General features: G+C 42.8%; 1 protein-coding gene across 6 annotated transcripts in view; it reads left to right on the top strand.

The window, feature by feature from the left end:
* Positions 1 to 2,588: 2,588 nt before the first annotated feature.
* Positions 2,589 to 14,088, top strand: part of LOC135260518 (double-stranded RNA-specific editase B2-like) — a 78,816-nt gene continuing 67,316 nt past the window's right edge. The window contains exons 1-3 of one of the 6 annotated variants that reach the window (XM_064345798.1): positions 2,589 to 2,607; positions 3,481 to 3,579; positions 5,450 to 5,559. In XM_064345798.1, the coding sequence (XP_064201868.1) occupies positions 5,505 to 5,559 (55 nt within the window). In that variant the 5' untranslated portion in view covers positions 2,589 to 2,607; positions 3,481 to 3,579; positions 5,450 to 5,504. Of the gene's footprint in view, positions 2,608 to 3,003; positions 3,328 to 3,480; positions 3,580 to 5,449; positions 5,560 to 10,933; positions 11,163 to 14,088 lie in introns of those variants that run through there. The other 5 variants (XM_064345797.1, XM_064345799.1, XM_064345800.1 and 2 more) reach the window with 5 other exon arrangements.

The following is a 14,088-nucleotide window of genomic DNA, read 5'->3' as shown; positions in this document are numbered from 1 at the left end:
GGGCGAAGCGTTGAAATACTTTTTAAAAAGAAAAGTAAATGAGCAAGGAAAAATGAGTCAGGGCGTGCCTTTAAAAATGAAAGGGAGGGAAAAAAAATGTGCCAACCGCAGCTGAATGTGACGGAATGCAGGTAGCCGATGGATGACCCATTTAAATCCTTCTGGAGAATTCTTAGCTCTGCAAAAAAAAAAAAATGTACCAAAAAAAAAGTAAAAAAGCTTCATTTTTGCCATCCCGACCATGGGAGATTTTATTATTTCTTTTTGGTTGTTATTTTGTTTTTTTTTATTTACACACAGAGCCGTCTTAAGGTCAGGGCACATTCTGCGCACACCTGGAGCATGTTTAGCGATGAATGCGTTAGTGGCTTCACGGCCAGGGGTCAGATTTAGGAGCAACACCAATTACAACGTTCCTGCAATGGATCCTCCCGTCGAACTCAAAAACAGCGGAGCGGTGTCCTGCACAAGCTCGGTTTTCCGTGTCGGGTGTCAGAACGCTGGAAGGACAGATTATGTGCGAGGCTTGCTTCGGTAGAACTTGTGTTTCACCGTAAATGTTTGAGGAGAAGGAAACAGGCATTTGGGTCAAATCAGTCCCAATATAGAAGCCATATATATTACATCTTTCATTTTCCCGTAAGATAAGAGAGTGTCATGCTATTGAGAACTTGCAACAACTCACCAATTCAAATAACTTTTTCGTGTAATAAACATTTGATGTTCGTGAGATTGGATGTGTGTCTGTGTGTTTTGCATGCAAGCTGTCATAACTCTTTTGAAGCGCAAACAGGTTGAAACACGATGTGTATGTACATGATTTCCTCACAAGGAAAACCAGCGGCTCTATACAAGGTCCCTTGGCAATGTTGGGATAAATCGTTCTCTGTTCAAATTCTGTACATTGCACTGAAGACCATTGGAACCCTACTCCAAAAGCAATGCTTTTAATTACTGTGACACTGCTGCTGTCTCTTTGTCAATTTGATGTTTGTAACTTGTTTGTCTGCTGTCTTGTGTAACTTTGTGTTTTATGTCAGGTCCCCCTTGCAAAAGAGATTTCGAGCTCAGTGGGGTTTTTTCCTGGTTAAATAAAAGTTAAAAAAAAGGGGAGAGAAGCAGATGCTAACAGATTTTTTTTTTTTTTTTTTTTAAAAACCTCCTCCGAGCTGACACATGGAGGAGCATTGGGTGAGCAAACGCTCTGCTTCAGAGTGATGTTAACAAAGCGCCCATCAAAATTTCGTCCAATCAAAAAACGGGAAACACGCTCACCCATGAAGCCATCAATGGCACCGTGAGGTCCAGTGATTGGACACGTATACTGACACGCATACAGTGACCTCGTATTGGACTGCCTGACACAGAGCCTCTGGGCCTCCTTATACTGACATACCTTTTGGGAGAAGAGGCCATGGTTGACTGCCTTCGTGGTGTTAGCAAGACGGAAGGGTTGCCCAGACTTGGCTTGACTATGATAGACAGGAGTGAAGGAATCTGTTGAGAAAATGAACACCCATTTCCTCTTGCTGCCCAGCTGATGTTCAAGGGGCATCTATGAAACTAGATGAATCTATGTATTGGGGAAAATTTTTCCCATAATTTTCCAGGGAATGTTCTGGGAATCTAAAATTGTTTGCCAAGCAAAGGACAATTACCAGTGGTGTACACGCTCAGAGCTGCCCAACCCTGTTCCTGGAGATCTACCGTCCTGTAGGTTTTCAGTCCAACCCTAACAAAGCCACACCTCGTTCAACAGCTAGAGAGCTTGTTGAGCTGCTAATCAGTAGAGTCGGGTGTGCCAAATTAGGGTTGAAATGAAAACCTACGAGATGGTAGATCACCAAGAACGGGGGTAGGTTACCACTGTCCTAGGCCTTGCGAGAAAACTCAGCCAGACACAAACACGAGGACGTTGATTCCGAAATAGGTCTACATTAAAGCAGAGAAGACGGGAGCAAGATCAGAAATTTCAGGACAACAGATGGTAAATGTGCTTCTTTTATACAGACAAATATAACGTATTTGACTTGGGCCTGCTCGGAAATTCATCGCTAGGTTCTCTGTTCCCAGAGTCAGCCTGCTGTCAGAAGAGAACGAATATGTTCCGCTAATGCTATATAACAGCCTCTCTGTTTTTACTGAGGGGAACAGTGAATAGTGGGGCATTGTCCTATATTTCTACACACACACACACACACTGTATGCTGAGAGATGGATGAGAACTTGGTTGCCTATTTGTGACAAATTTATCCTGACAAATAATATCCAATGTAATACTACTGCAACACCCAGTAATATGTTTAAAGATGATAACAGGATGGTCAACTATATTTTCCAACAATTTTGAGCTTTCTTTTTTTCTTCTCAAAATTCTTTACATCAAAACAAAAAGTTTTTTGAGGCTTGTCTCAAACCAATCTCAATAATTCACATCCAAAAACACGGGTTTTCTTTCTTATTGTGTATAAAGCTCCCATTCGCGCTCGCTTTTCAGAAGATACTTCACTGCCTCTGTCTATTTTCCGTGAGCCAACTTGTGCTCTGTAAATAACTTGTCTTGTGAGGATTGAATAACACCTGATCAACACCAGTCAAGCGCCCCAGGTAAGATCATGTTTTCACAGCTGGAGTGAAGAACACCCGGTGTTCCGAGTGAGAGTAAGTGTTGGGAGGTAAATTAAACTCGCGATCGCGACGCTACGATCTTGTTTAATAGAAATGAGACACAGCATCTCCAGAAGTTACTTGTTTCCACATTTCAGTCGGCAGGCCGTTGCCAGGGCCCAGTGTCACTAACACGGACGATTCCAAGGGCCCTGAATGACAGGGGACCTTCAAAAATATTTTAACCTACCCAATTAACATTTTTGTGGTGCAAAGGTCAATGAAACGCCGACTAGGTGAAGAAACCGGGCCACATTTCTTGGCGACAAGAACGTAGCCAGTCTATATCTGGGTAAAACCTGAGCTAGCCTATATCAAAACGTCTCAGCCTAGATTCACACCCCTCTCGACATATAGATTCGGGGTTTTTCTTACTGGCTGGTATTAAGAACTTTATTTGTCAGTTAAACTGACATTGATAATGGTTTCTCTGACATTTAATAATGAAACTAACGGTAAAAAAAAAAAATCTATCGCTCCCCTCTATTTAGATTAAATGGTTTAGCCCTGAACACTCAAACCTTCGGCAGCACTTGCTACTAGTCGGTGGATTTGGAGTTAATAGAAAGTGTTATAATGTCTTTTCCTAAAGTGAAATCAGTATTCATTCAGTAAAATTCAAATGCGAAAATGCAGAAGGAAATGTAGGTTTATTCGTCTGTGAGTGGCGAAAATGAACACGTTACCTAGTTCAATTAGTGAAATACGCTTCACATTGAAAATTCTGCGTTTGCTTATTCAGCCGAAGTTAAACCAACACAGGCGAAGTTTTTAGCAAGCTAATTGTACTAAATCAGTTGTCCCTGGTGCCAGGCCCCAGCCGCCCGACAGATTGTTCATCAGCTTCGGGCCCAGCACCCCAGACACCCCATGCTCCACCCAATGAACCAGCCCTACTCCCAACGCATGCAGGTGAGCAGCATTGCCTTGAACGACAGTTTGCCTCAGGTTAGCCTACTATGAGAGATTCCGCATATGATTTGTGCTGTGGTTTAACTGAATTCTGAATATTGCATTTAAATGTACTACAGCCTTAAACAAATCACCGTTTCAGTGTTTTCTGTCGTCCATGTATTGCACAATGGTTATTTCTGTTAATACAGAAATTAAGATTTCGCGGTCTCCTCGTCGGTACAAAAATGAGGGTTGCGCGTGCTAGCCGTGACATTGGTTTTAAAGTTAGCCAAACTAGTTAGCCTACTTTAAAACCAAGACACGTTGCTACACGCACAGTTTGTGCTTAATCTGTAAACGAAATAATGTGTTTATGCTGTCCATGTTCGGAATATATCGCCATGTGCAACCTTTTTTATTCGTATTTTGAATATTTTTAGGCTGTTTCGACCAGTTTTGCTTTTCGAAATAAGGCGCATGGACCGCCGCTGTATCGTAACCGGAATAGGCCTACTTCGGTTTTCAGAATACCATTACATTACATTTAGGCTAGTAGACGCTTTTATCCGAAGCGACGTATCAGAATAATGATGTGCATGTAAACGTTAGTGTTTCTGGACCTTGATATTACAGAAGATCAGTTGAAAACTTTTTTGGTATTATGTAAAAAAAAATAAAAAGGGTAGGCTAATTGCTTTGTTCAATAAAAAAATCAGGGACTAATTTTTTTTCCACATAAAATGATCATTGTGTAGACTGTATTGGCCACTGTGCTTTGAGAGAGATAGTAAACCGTCCCGTGGTATTTTGCAAAAGGGGTAAAGGGTTTTTTATATTTTTATCTGTGATTTCTTGGTCAATTTCCCACATAAACTGACTCTGCGTTACCAGCCCCCTAATTATTGGCCTGTATTGCATTAGCTGCACAGTCCCTTGCGTTCCCTACTCACTTTAAATCCCCGGTCATCATTGCAAATTCAAATAGAGTTCTCTGTCGGCCCAAGGTGTCAACGTGTTTTAATAAAAAGTTTAATGAAAAACTTAAAATTATAGATTAATATACCATCTTAATATACATGTTAAAATAATAGCTATTTGGAATAAGTAAAAAAGACATTTTCTTTTGGGACATTCGGGAAATGTAATTTCAGTTTAAATTCAGCATTTCGGTGCACTTTTAACCAGTGTCTGTAGTTCACCCTGGGAGTTTTCGCACACTGGACAAACAGAATTATTAAAAGTTATTAAATTATTAAAATATCTGAAAAGCTTGAAAGGCTGACAGGCACAGAGTCCACTGAGATTGACCATTAATCCATATAATTAAAAACTTAACATCGGGGAAGACTAGCCATGCAAACAGTGCATCAGCATAGACCCCTTATTTATCTCTAACACTTCATAAACAATATCAACCAGATGGACACGATTATTATTGCAAATAACAATTGTGATATTCATCTATGAATTTATTCTTTAAGCTTTTATAGGAAGTGTTAAGGACACAAGTTATGCGTGTTAGTTATATAATACGTAGATAACTAACTGGTTTATCTGTAGGCTATAACTAATAACACGCCCTAATACATTTTAAGATTTGGGCTCAAACCTCTGAAGACCTTCTGAGAATTATTGAGAATTGTAGACACACCAGTTCCATAACCTGTCCAGTTATGTAACTATGATCATTTTTATGCTTCAGTGCTTTTCGAGCATAACGTTTTAGCCTTTTTCTTCTCCAGAATTAATGCTGTACCATTTCATTAAGCAGCCTAGCAAGAAAGTACAGCCGCGCTTTTTTTGAAAAGGAGTCACTTTATCATTTAATTGCTGTACGGCGGTCCCTGGTTTTTGGATTGTTGTTTCATGTTAACCTTCTCCGCTTCAGCGCACTGTGATATGGACTTTGGCCGGAGAAATTAAACTCAACCGCTCGTTTTTGAATGTCTCAACTCTGCTGTTATAGATGTGTGCGCACGCAGAGGGACACAAAAAGAGGTACAGTAATTCCATGTGGTATGACACTGGACCTGTGGTTCTGATTTAAAAAGGCACAACATGTCTTGTCAGTTGGGAGTTTTCTTTTGGTGTTTTTTTTTTTTTCTCCTCCTTTTATTATTTTGACCTGTAAAACGTAGTCATTTCCCAGGTCCTTACAATTTAAAGGTACATAATTTTTATTAGAACATGCTAATCTGTTAAATATTTTAATGTCGCCCCATTTTTAGCAGTAAAATAAAAATGAGCTTTTTAAGGCATACTATGCAGGATTTTCACCTTGAAAATATTATAAAACAGCTTGACTCGGTCGTTGCTATGACGCCCTGCAGTCTGAGTGCATTTCTGCCTGTAACCTGTCACCTGACAGCCAGCCGAGCGAGCTGATAGGATAACAAGCCCTCAAATTACAACCCCCACCCAGCGCTCATTTTAAAGCTTAAAGTCCTGTCTGATTCGTCCTGCTGCTTGATTGACTTGTAATGACACAAGTCAGACAACCAAACTGTCCCTCCCCCCATCAACTGATCTGGCGTCAGGATCTAGGATCGCTCTTATCACTTGTATCCTTCCACTTTGTTCCTGTACCACTTTCATGCTACATGTACTTCCATCCAGCACCTACAGTATATTGCACTTGTATCGTTATCTTGATGTCTGTAGCTTGTTGCCATGCCTCCTAGTTTTGACTTAACATTACTCTCTGACCCAGCCCATGCTTACCGTGTGAACTGGCTATGAATAACTGTCACATAACGAGTATCGGACCGGTGTTTTGTAGTTGTATCCAGTTACCTTCAGTATTCACTTATTGTACGTCGCGTTGGATTAATGCGTCTACCAAATGAATGTAATGTAATGGGGGACTGCCCGTGCCACTAGGGGACAGGTAGCGAATTGGTTTGGTTCCCGTGACCACGTGTCCACACGCACACCAGATGGAAACCCCACTGATTTATCCGGTCTAATTAGCCCGCTGAAAATGGGCCTCCCCCCCCCCCCCCCGCTCTAAAGGAATCACTTAACGTGTGGGACATCGCTGTAAATGAAGGTATCAGTTGGCTGGATCAGAGCGCCCTGCGATAAACACGCGTGGCCGTTTCTGACACAATGTGGGCTCGTCATCCCTAAACGGATATGAAAAGAGTCTTAATTAAGTACGATCAGTAGGCTGATGTAATTAAGTGAATGGAATTATAAGCACCAATTAGCGGCCTGTTATAATTCGGGGCTGGCAAATGTAGCGCATTTGGAACAAACACGAGTATACCCGAGGGGGACCCCAGGAGTGAGTTTGAAGCCCCCCGATTTGAAGCCCCCCTGGTTTACTCGAGTGTTTACAAACCGCTCCTGCCTCGTATCTCTTTCTAACGGCTGTCTGCTGCATTTCAGAGCGTTTGCGCTTATCAGTGTAATTTTGAAAAATATTTAAAATGGCACCATCGGTAAGGGGAGAGTGATGCTCTGTGTGTTTTGTTGTTGTTATTTTGAATCATGGCTCTAAGCTAGCCCCTCCCCCAAATTACTGTCTTTGTTTTTTTAGCTTGCTTAATTTCATCCACAATTCCACGCACACATTTTCAGGTTCACTTATGCGTCTGTTATAATTCAGCGTTTAGCATGCGCACCGAAAGGCAAAATAAATTCAATTGGCGTTCTGCAAATGAGCAGTTAAACAGAATAATGTACTCTATTTAGATGCGACTGTATTCTCACGTGGGGATCGAGTTGCAGGGTTTGTCAGTTACTTCTCACAGCCTGAGGGGTAACACCCTATAATTTTAAATAGATGGAAATTGATTATATATTGTTTAAATGGGTCTTATTGCATAACATTACTGGCATTTAGCAGACACTCTTATCCAGAGCGACTTGCACAGCATTTACACTGCATCCATTTATACAGCTGGATGTATACTGAAGCAATACAGGTTGCATACCTTGTTCAAGGGTACAACGGCAGTGTCCAACCCAGGAATCAAACCTGTGACCTTTAGGTTACAAGACCAGGTTTGGTGGAAATGAGGAATTAATGCCTGGCAAAAGGGAGGAGTTCACAGGCTGCTTCAAGACATTACAGCTACAGGCCATTGCAGGTTTATTAGACTCTTTTAAACGAAGAAACTAAAGTTAAATTAAGTTTATTTAACGGAGTGACAGAGTGTTTGAATAGTAGACATTTCTTGAGTGAAATATGGACTTTAATAGAAATATATAATATATCCGTAGGGTTAGTTTCATTTGGAAAAAAAATTAAGCACTTAAGTTTATCGCTTAATTAATTTTATCGAGAACAAGACCTATATTCAAACACTGTTTTTCCATTACTTTGACTTGCAAGCGAGTGCAAGATGTAGCTACGCTTTTTCTTCACAAACGTGGTTCGGAAAGTGAGTTTTCGCGATGGCTGAACGCAAGAAATGCATTGCCTTTAATTGTTAGTCATAGTGAAGGGACAAATGTTGATTGAATTCCAGTGTCCAGTTCATCATAATAAACCTGTGAGCCTTTTCTCCAGGGCGAACGTGTTTGTATCATTTCTACCAGCATACCGAGTCCAGTTTCTGAGCCCAGCGGTTGGAGCAGTTCTAGACTCTAAGGTCCTGAAGTAAGAAGCTTCAACCGGAGACCGAACGAGAAATGAGACTAATCCTGCCAGCAAGACCAGAGCCCCTGCCCCCAGGCCCAGCCCCCCCCCCGAATTAAGCGACCGCTGATAAAGATGAACAATACAGAGGCTGCACTCTTACTGCTTTACAGACAAACCACATTAATTATGATAATTAGAATGAGTATTTACTTTGATAATCATCGCAAAGGAGAACAGTGACTAAAACACGCAAGGATTATGAGCGCGCTTTCAATTAGCCGAGAGGGATGAATGGAAATATCGACAAGATTATGCAAAAACCGACGCCTTCCCAAAAAAAAATTAATTAGCAGGCGGGGGGGGGGGGGATATTACAGTTCATAAATCAGGGCGCTCCAGATCGCGTATAATCTCCAAAACAAGCGAGCGGCTTAAGAGGAGTGTTTGTTGAAGAGCGCTCGAGATCTGAGGTCGTTTAACGGGTGAGTGGAGCAGGTGTGTGGTGAGCGGTGAGGACGAAAGGTCTTTACGGAGATCTACAGCTCCTCTCGTGTGGCTGTCCTCACACACGTTGCTGTAGTTACTCTTCAGCAGCCTAATATCTGGACTATTGTGGCGGCTCCACGCTTCAGAATAGTCTGAGGCCTACATGTATAGTCTGTATAGCCCTTTGTGACATTGGGAGGAAGCCTGGATGATAAGAATCGACGGCGAGGGAATGTTCCGGTAAAACCGTTAAATCGTCCATCCTGCACCATTTTGGGATCGGGTTCCCTTAGCGTGTGAGGCCTGAGAGAGCAACGTGTCCGTTAGGGAGTAGCCGAGTGGACGACCTTTAGCTTTCCCGCCTCCCTGCTCCACCAGGAGGCCATTCCACATCCCCCAAGCACTCCACAGTCAACTAACTGACCAACTGACTGGTTAACAGACCGACTAGCTGGCTAACAGACTGACTAACTGACCAACTGACTGGCTAACAGACTGACTAACTGACCAACTGGCTGGCTAACAGACCGACTAGTATGACTGACTGACTGGCTAACTGATTGACTTGCTGACTGACTGGCTGCCTGACTGAGTGACTGATTAACTGACTGACTAACTGACTGATTTTTCCCACAGAGGAGATGGTTTTAGAATGTTTTCAGAAGAAATTGTGATCGGAGTTAAGTCCAGAGTTTTAAAGGCCTCTTCCATCGTCTCCTCCCAGCCTTATCAGCGGAAGGCTCTTGCTCAGTGAATGTGATCCAGCCCTGATTAGTTGATCAGTGGAGTACAATCAGGGGTTTTAGTGCCCGGGCTGGAATGATATCTCGCACCTGCCCGGCCTTTCTCCGATAAGGTTGACACTCGTGCGATTGGTTGTCGTCATATAATTCTCAGGCTCAGCACTTCAGCAGTTAGCGGTGAATGAACTTGATTTTCCAGCGTCGCGGCTGCAGCTCACCCGCAGTCCTTCCGCATCAAGGTTTGAAAGTCCGCCCAGCAGCCGGGGTCACCACGGCGATCGCTGATGCGCGGCTATATTACACGCCCTTATTTGTGAATGACAGCTGTGATTGGGGGAGAGTGTGCTTCCCAGGAGCCCCGTGATTGGCTGAGCAGCACTGAGCTGCAGTGTCCGTCCTTGACTTTTTGAACCAGTTTTTAAAGGGTTTTGTTCTCAAGGGTTTTGTAGCTCCACCCATTTTTTTGGTAGCACCGCCCATTTTTTTGGTAGCTCCGCCTGTTTTTGCTCTCCCAGAACTTTGTTCTCCTATCATTACGGAGTAAGAAATGCACAGCACCCTGTGTGCTGCATGACGTGTCTTGCCCTCACAGACTCACACAGAGCTCAGCGCTACTGCTAGGTCAGGGCAAACACCCACCGTCATCACCTACAAATGGGCCTCTGGCTCGTAATGTCAAAATGGGACCCGCAATGTCATTATTACACGTTCCCAGCTAACTGTCAGATCCTCTACCTCCGCTCTGTGAAGGTCAGGGGATGTCTGAACAGAACTTTGAGGGTGGAGGCGGAAGGGGGGGCGGGGGTTATATTTTACACTAGAGCCATAAACTTTTTCCTGTGCAGGTGGCTCAGATCCAAAGGTCCGTATCCTCTGTCAGTTGTCCGTCACCTGAGCTGGACCTCAGGTGAACGTGGTGCCATCTTGCAAAGACCGTGCTGACGCGACCGTATTTATATAGCGTGATACCGCACATGACGCTGATTATGTCACAATGCCATGGCCTCAGTGATGTCACAATGCCATGGCCTTCTCAATGACCAGGGACCAGCTTGGGATGCAATCAAGCATTTACTGGGACATTTTCAGACATCATTTTCCAGCTCCATCGTGTGTGTGTGTGGTTCTGTGTTTGTGTGTGTTTCTGTGGGTGCTTGTGTGTGTGTTTACAGTAAATCATCTGATATATACATCTGTAATGACCAAAAAAAACTGTCAGCAAATTAAACAGATACACTGTGTTGCAGTTGGTTTTTGTTGTTTTCCAATACACACACAGAATCTAAACTCTTACATGTGTTTTAGTGATAGAGCTCAGCCCAGCTCTCGTTCACATCAGGACTCATCAGACGAGTTGCGGGGGGGGGTTTGGGGCTGTCGTATTGGTGGTGATGTCACACGCCGGAGACCGTTATGACTTGGTCTAATTAGGATTTCCAGCCGCAAACGACATATCCGCCCCGAATGACTCTATGCAAACTGTCTCGTGCCAAAAAAAAGAAGTACAGAAGCCAGGAACAGAGCTTTAGCCCAGCTGCGCCTAATAATACGTAATTGTGGGGCGCGTGCCTCGCCGCGCAGTCTTTCCGACGGAGTAAAAAAAGCGAAGCAACTCCACTTTAACGGGGAAAGCGATAACAGGTCGTCCGAATTCGCCCGTTGTCCCGTGTCATTTGCCGCGATGGCATCGGTCCTGGGAAACAGCAGCCGCTCTTCGGGCACTCTTGGCAACCCGCTGAAATGCAAGTTCAAAAGGAGGCGGCGGAGGAGATCAAAGAAAACAGGTAAACTTTTTTTGTGTCATACGGGATTATTCTTAGGCTCCGCGGACTAACGTCCTGCTTATCAATTCAAAATGAAGGGAACATTTAGGTCTTTTATGATGTTGCAGGCTATCAGTATGGCCGCCTATTTATTTAACCTGATTGGACACACAAACGTTCCAAAACCTGTGATTGACGATGTATGTCGCCAGGTATGCTTGATCCTAAAACAGTGAGCCACATCATAACAATCCGTAAATGGTAAAGTAGCCCGTGTCTTTGGGGTAATTATGTGTTTGGAGGTTCTCAATCCCATTGCAAAATTTATTTCATGTCAATGAAACGACTGTTTAGTCGAAACGTTAACGCAAAACCGACGTTGCGCGCGATGAAATACACTGCGTAAAATCTGGTGGTTCTCCGCAAGAAAAAGTCATCCTGTATCCAAAAATCCTGGTGCATTATGCTTCGCCATTTCACCATTTACGTTCATCGGCACACTTATACTCAAACAATCTTTGCTTTAAACGAAATGCAGAAAACGTACAAACTTATCAGTTTTCATCCGGTTAAGCACTTATTAGCGTACATCTGGAAACATGACGCTGAAGTTGCTTCGGTTAGTGTTGCATTGTTCACAGACGCGTGAATGTATTTTATAATGGATATATTACCTATTGTCCTGTCATCGGTATAGTTTTGTTGATACTTGATATCGTTGGTATCGGTAACGACAGCAGTAAACTATATAATAACCGTCCCTGCGAACAATACGATTATATTCACGAAACAAGTGACATTTTGTTAAGGAGGACAACATAAAAAAATGTCTGGGCTTTCAATGTCGTAAATATGCGCGTAAAGAACAAAATTTATTTAGCAAGAGAAGCATTACAGTTAATCCAAAATTCGCCTGCTGTCCCGTGCCAGTCGCGAAGGCATTGGGTCTTTGGAAACGGCAGCTGCTCTTGGGTGAACCTGCCTGTTTGTTTACTGCAGCGTTGGTTCCTGGGTGTACACGGAAAATGCAATAATTGGACATTAATTTAACGCTGTTCCTTGAAAGTGTTGCTTTTCATTTTGTCTGACCCTTAGTGATTGAGTAGTTATTTGGGTTAAACCCAAATGGCAGTATTATTGCTGCATATGTGTTGGCAGGTGACCGATGTATTGCAATGCTCAGAAGAGACAGATCCCACTCTTTATAAACAAAGAGCAGGTTAAAAAAAGTTTAGGCATAGAACGGTACAAGGCATCGTGGACACCAACCATATCTCTAGCGAACATTGCTTGGCACGTTCCCTTTCTAGAATAGTGAGATATAACCTAGTTTGTGTTTTTACCTTCACTTCTCACGCCTTTGTATTGTAGGCATCAGTTTTTCAGTTTCAGTTACCTTTTATATTCCATACAGATGGAAATGAAACATTGTTTACCACGTGCACTATTTTGATTTATTTGGCAATTGATAGGATATAACTTATTTCTATAGCACATTGATTTGGATAGGCCTAATAGTATGATTTGACGCACAGAATTACTTTGCAGACGGACTTTTTAACTGGTTCATATTTCTTGGCAAAGTTTTCGGAATCATTGATGCCTGTTAACTTTGCTGGATGCCTGTCGTGTACAGATATGGATCTAACGGAAATGTGCTCTTGAGTTTTTTTTATCCTGTCCTATAGCCGATAGCTCGACTGTGCTGAAACAGTTCTTGGCCTGTAGGTGGCAATATGCGTTACGGTATGTCAGCCTTTTTGCCTTTTCGCCAGACAGAATAGAATCTTCGGTGTTAGATAAAACTTCCATTAGCGCGTTGCTTTAAAACTGACAGCATTCGCATTCCATTTATATGCAGTCATCGCCTTGAAAGCCCGATTTCGTGTTGTACTGTTTGCAAAGGGTCGCCGTTTCAGGATTATTGTAGACTGCACAGACTGTAAAATTACGATTTGCTTTAAAAAAAATAAAATAAAAATAAAAAGTCTTTTTGGTTTTTCCTTTTCTGTCTGCAGAAATGCGTTTTCAAAACAGTGAGGAGCAACCAGGCCAGTACCTTCTAAAAAACTGAACTGTGACTCCTTTAATGTAACAGTTTTCAGGCTTATGCAAATTATTTTTAGGGGAAATCAAAAATAAACTGAGGAAAATAATTCCTGAATAGTGAATACGATTTTTGATTACCATTGAAGGAAATGAAAAAGAAACTGAGGGAAAGAAAGAATTCCTGAATGTAGAATGTGGTTTTAAAGAACACAGCTGAACTGTGTGAAATGTGAATATTACCAGTCTGAATGAACCTCTTGTCACCTTTTATCTGGTGGATTAAATGCTCATGTATTTGGGCTTTTTTGCTGTGACCCGTTTATTCTTAGCTGAAAGTTTGGGTGGAAAGGGGTTAACTGCTGGCTGGGCAAATGGCATTCTTTCCGAACGTTTAGTTTCAGGTCATAGAGCTGTGGTGGTAGCAATAGCTGCAGGATTTTGGCCTTTTTAGTATAAAATACATGTTTTGGAACCAGCGTCTGATGAGGAAATGTCTGGCTAACTACCCCTCTGTGGGTGTTAAGTGATTGGAACCTGAAGATAATGCTCTAGTTTAGGAAATAATCAATATGACGTGTTTTTTTGGGGAAAGGGTGATAAGAGTTCATCAGTGCGGTTTCCACTGAGAGTAAAAGTTTTCTGGGCGGCAACCGATTACCCATCATGCTTTGGGAGGAGGATGAGAGGAGCGCGATGATTATCTCTCCTCTTTGCTGTCCCTTCCTGCTGGTGGCCCGTGAGTTCCTGTTTCTGAAGGTGGCAGTTAATCCGCCCCGCTCCCATCAGGCAGAGGAAGGGGTCCTTCTGTGAATAATTATCTTAATGTTAACCCAACAGCACATGAAAGCCCTCGGCAGGATGGGGGGGTTTGGAGGGGGGGGGGGGGGGTGTTTCCTGA

This window comes from Anguilla rostrata, chromosome 8 (genome assembly GCF_018555375.3).
Source record: "Anguilla rostrata isolate EN2019 chromosome 8, ASM1855537v3, whole genome shotgun sequence".
In the NCBI taxonomy this organism is placed as follows: Eukaryota; Metazoa; Chordata; class Actinopteri; order Anguilliformes; family Anguillidae; genus Anguilla; species Anguilla rostrata.
This window is presented reverse-complemented; position numbering and strand designations above follow the sequence as displayed.